The 3,141-nt window shown below is 35.2% G+C and overlaps 1 protein-coding gene across 2 annotated transcripts in view; it reads right to left on the bottom strand.

The window, feature by feature from the left end:
• LOC111394323 (ran-binding protein M homolog) overlaps window positions 1-1,956 on the bottom strand; it is a 15,296-nt gene extending 13,340 nt beyond the window's left edge. The window contains exon 1 of one of the 2 annotated variants that reach the window (XM_023020075.1): window positions 1,174-1,956. In XM_023020075.1, coding sequence (XP_022875843.1) covers window positions 1,174-1,583 — 410 coding nt within the window. In that variant the 5' untranslated portion in view covers window positions 1,584-1,956. The remainder of the gene's footprint in view (window positions 1-1,173) is intronic. The other variant, XM_023020073.1, reaches the window with a different exon arrangement.
• Window positions 1,957-3,141: the final 1,185 nt, after the last annotated feature.

Here is a 3,141-nt window from a genome sequence, read left to right as displayed (position 1 = left end):
GGGGGGGGGGGGGGGGGGGGGGGGGAATTAAAACTCCCAAGCACGACCTAAAGAATGCTATATATCCAAAATGCTATATTTCTTAATTTCACATTCCAATTTTACCTTGAACCAATAACCCCACAAACACAAGAGTGAAGCACACCCATGGATAGCCCAAAAACTTCCCTCGACAGTTCAAAATTACAACATTTCCATCCCCAAAGAGCAATTCTTAGTGTAGAATGTAAATTAACCAGCAAGATTAAATACAAAAGTAAAATTTAGACTGCAAGAAAAAAAGAGGCTCGTCATGTATATAGATGTTTTTATAAAAATCACCATGTAGGTTTTTATTTGTCAGAGCTGTGAACATATCTTACTGCCTGATTTCTTTGAAGGTGAGGTTAAAGAAAATAGAAAAGGTATTAGTCCCTACAAGATGTCTGGAAAGATGGCCCCAAAGGCAGTCTAGGTATTATTGTGGGCAATGGCTATCATAATGCAAAGAAGTCTGGGAAGACAAAGCATCAGGTCTGATGGGAGCCATTCATAGAAAGAAGGTATTTCAGTTCTCTCTATCTCCATTTCTCTACACGTGCTTGTATGTGCGCGTTTCAAAATTAAATTTGAAGGCTAGTTTTGTTTCTGATAATGTTAAAGGCAGGAAGCGGAGCACAATTTAGCATTTGGTTACAGATTATTACTTCAATCAGTACAAACCCTCAACTTATAGAATTGCAAGACACCGAAATCAACACAAAAACAACCACAAATGCAATATACGTGGCAGCTAATATTGGAATTAGAAACACTCAGATTATATGAAACCTACCAAATCAATGTCAAACTGTAGAAGCCGGAAGGCAAAATCCTAAAAATCCAATACTTATAGCTATGCACTTAAAAACATATGCTAACGCGTGCAAAATACAATGTAAAGCTAAAGAAAAACCTAAACAATATTTATAAATCATTCCTCTACATAGCAAGGTACACTTTTTTCAAGTACAGAGAACTACCATTTTTCTTGGCATCTAATATACCATTCTCAAACCAAATTCCCCCAAACCAAGTACATTTCAATCTAATTAATACATTTACCTATATACATAAAAAGCCAAAAAACAAAACATAAACAATATAAAAAACAAAAACACCACAAATTAAATTCAATGCGAAGTAGATACATACCCAGGATGACGTCGAACTTTGAAGGAAGAGGGGATGAATCCAATGGCAATCTGGCCCTTAGCACCGGCGTTCTTCACGTACATTTCAAAGTAGTAAAGCAGCCGCTTTGACGGGGCAGCACAGTTAGCATGAACCACTCCAACATCATGACCGTGCAAATTCACATTCGGGTACAGCACGGACAATTTATCAGGGCCCACCACGGAGAACCCGCCCGAACTGCTCACCGTGTCGAGCTCCGTCGGAAACTCTTCTCCCTCATCTTCATATTCCAAATCGGGTCGTGCGGAATCCGATTCAGTTCCGGGATTGGAGAGGGTTGAGCTTAAGGTTAGGGTTTGGGAATTATGGCGCCATTGCTGAAGGAAGTAAGAACTTATGAGCTCGTTCGCGAATTGGTTTTGATCCATTATTCTGAAATTCTTCAGAAATTTCAAAATTAAGATTGCATGAAAGGAAATTGGGAATTTGTGAGGAAAATTTCAGAATTGGAGATTGAAAAAAGATAGAAACTTCTTTTAGCAGAGATTTCTGGAAAAGAAAAGAAAAACAAAGAAGTATAGTTACTCCAGTCTTTCTACTACAGCGTCATCTATTAAAATCGTGCTACCGACTTTTAGGTGAAATCATTTTTGGAGAAGCAAGATAACCCGGGGCGCTTGAGTGTAAAACATGATCATTGATCACGATCAAAACTCTTCAAAACTTGGGCACAATTCATCCGAATTAAAGTGGAACGCATGCTCGTCGGCAACCAAAAACGGTGTAGCGGCCTTCATAGAGAATGAAAATGTCCCAAATTTTATTTTTTAGTTTACTTTTATGTTATTATTAAATTTAATTGAGTTAATTGTCGCAATAATCACTAAATTTAGGTTGACGTCTTTGATTGCTTACTACACTTTAAGATGTCGAGTTTTGATTGCATAAGTGTCGGACATTATTCTCTATCTAAAAATATTTAAGATTTGCTATACTAATAAATTAGAATTGTGATAAAGTAATCGAAATTTTATATCGCTATATTAATGGTTATGTTATAGAATATTAAATGTTTATTTGAAATTCTATATTATATACTTTTCTATATTCGAAACCACTTTCTTTCCATGTCTCTAACTTAACAGTTGACATCACAAACATATTTTTTAGATGGCATCCCACCGTCGATAAATTCCCAATCAAGGAAGAGGGACAATTCATATAAGGAAGGCATTTTTTATTGCTCACTATACTTTGATGGATATCTTCAATTGCTCACTGTATTTTAAGTCGATCGAGTGTTGGTCGATAATTTTTTTCAAAGTAATATCACGATGATATGGAAACATGGGCTTTGTTTATTTTTGTGTGTTTAATGATGTGTTATTGTGTGTTTAGAAAGTTCTTTCCAAGCTAAATATTTTATTGAATTATTTCACTGGTGCAATTGTTAGGTGCTATTATAGTTGTCACATTGAATGGTAGAAGTAAAACATTCAGGTGTTCTTGGAATTATATTGCAGTTCATTATGAGTTTAATATATTTGAATGTGTCTGGTTGATGAGATACTTGTTTATGTTTTGAGTTTCATAGAATACTGAAAGGATAACATATTTTCATATCGTCGATGTCATTAATGCCGCATAATCTTCTACATATGGAATAAAATAAGATTTTTCAAAAAAGACGTATCATTTTGGTGATGGGGTGCCAACTGGGAAATTTGTCTGTCACGTCAGTTATTTCATTAAAGATGCAAAACAGAAGTGATTCCATTGATTAATGTCCAAGAGTTTAAAAAGTTCAACAAAACTCGACATCTAAAAGTGTAGTGAACAATCGAAGACACCAACTTACTTATAGTGATTATAGGGACAAGTAACTTAATTTAAATTGTATTGAAAAAATAGTATTATAAAAATGAATGAGAGAGTAAACGAGAATATTTTAATCTCTATCCCTCCCTTAGCTCATCCCCGATCCCA

Source organism: Olea europaea, chromosome 5 (assembly GCF_002742605.1).
Source record: "Olea europaea var. sylvestris chromosome 5, O_europaea_v1, whole genome shotgun sequence".
Lineage (NCBI taxonomy): Eukaryota > Viridiplantae > Streptophyta > Magnoliopsida > Lamiales > Oleaceae > Olea > Olea europaea.
Note: the sequence above shows the minus strand (reverse complement) of the source record. Positions and strands in the feature narration are given on the sequence as shown.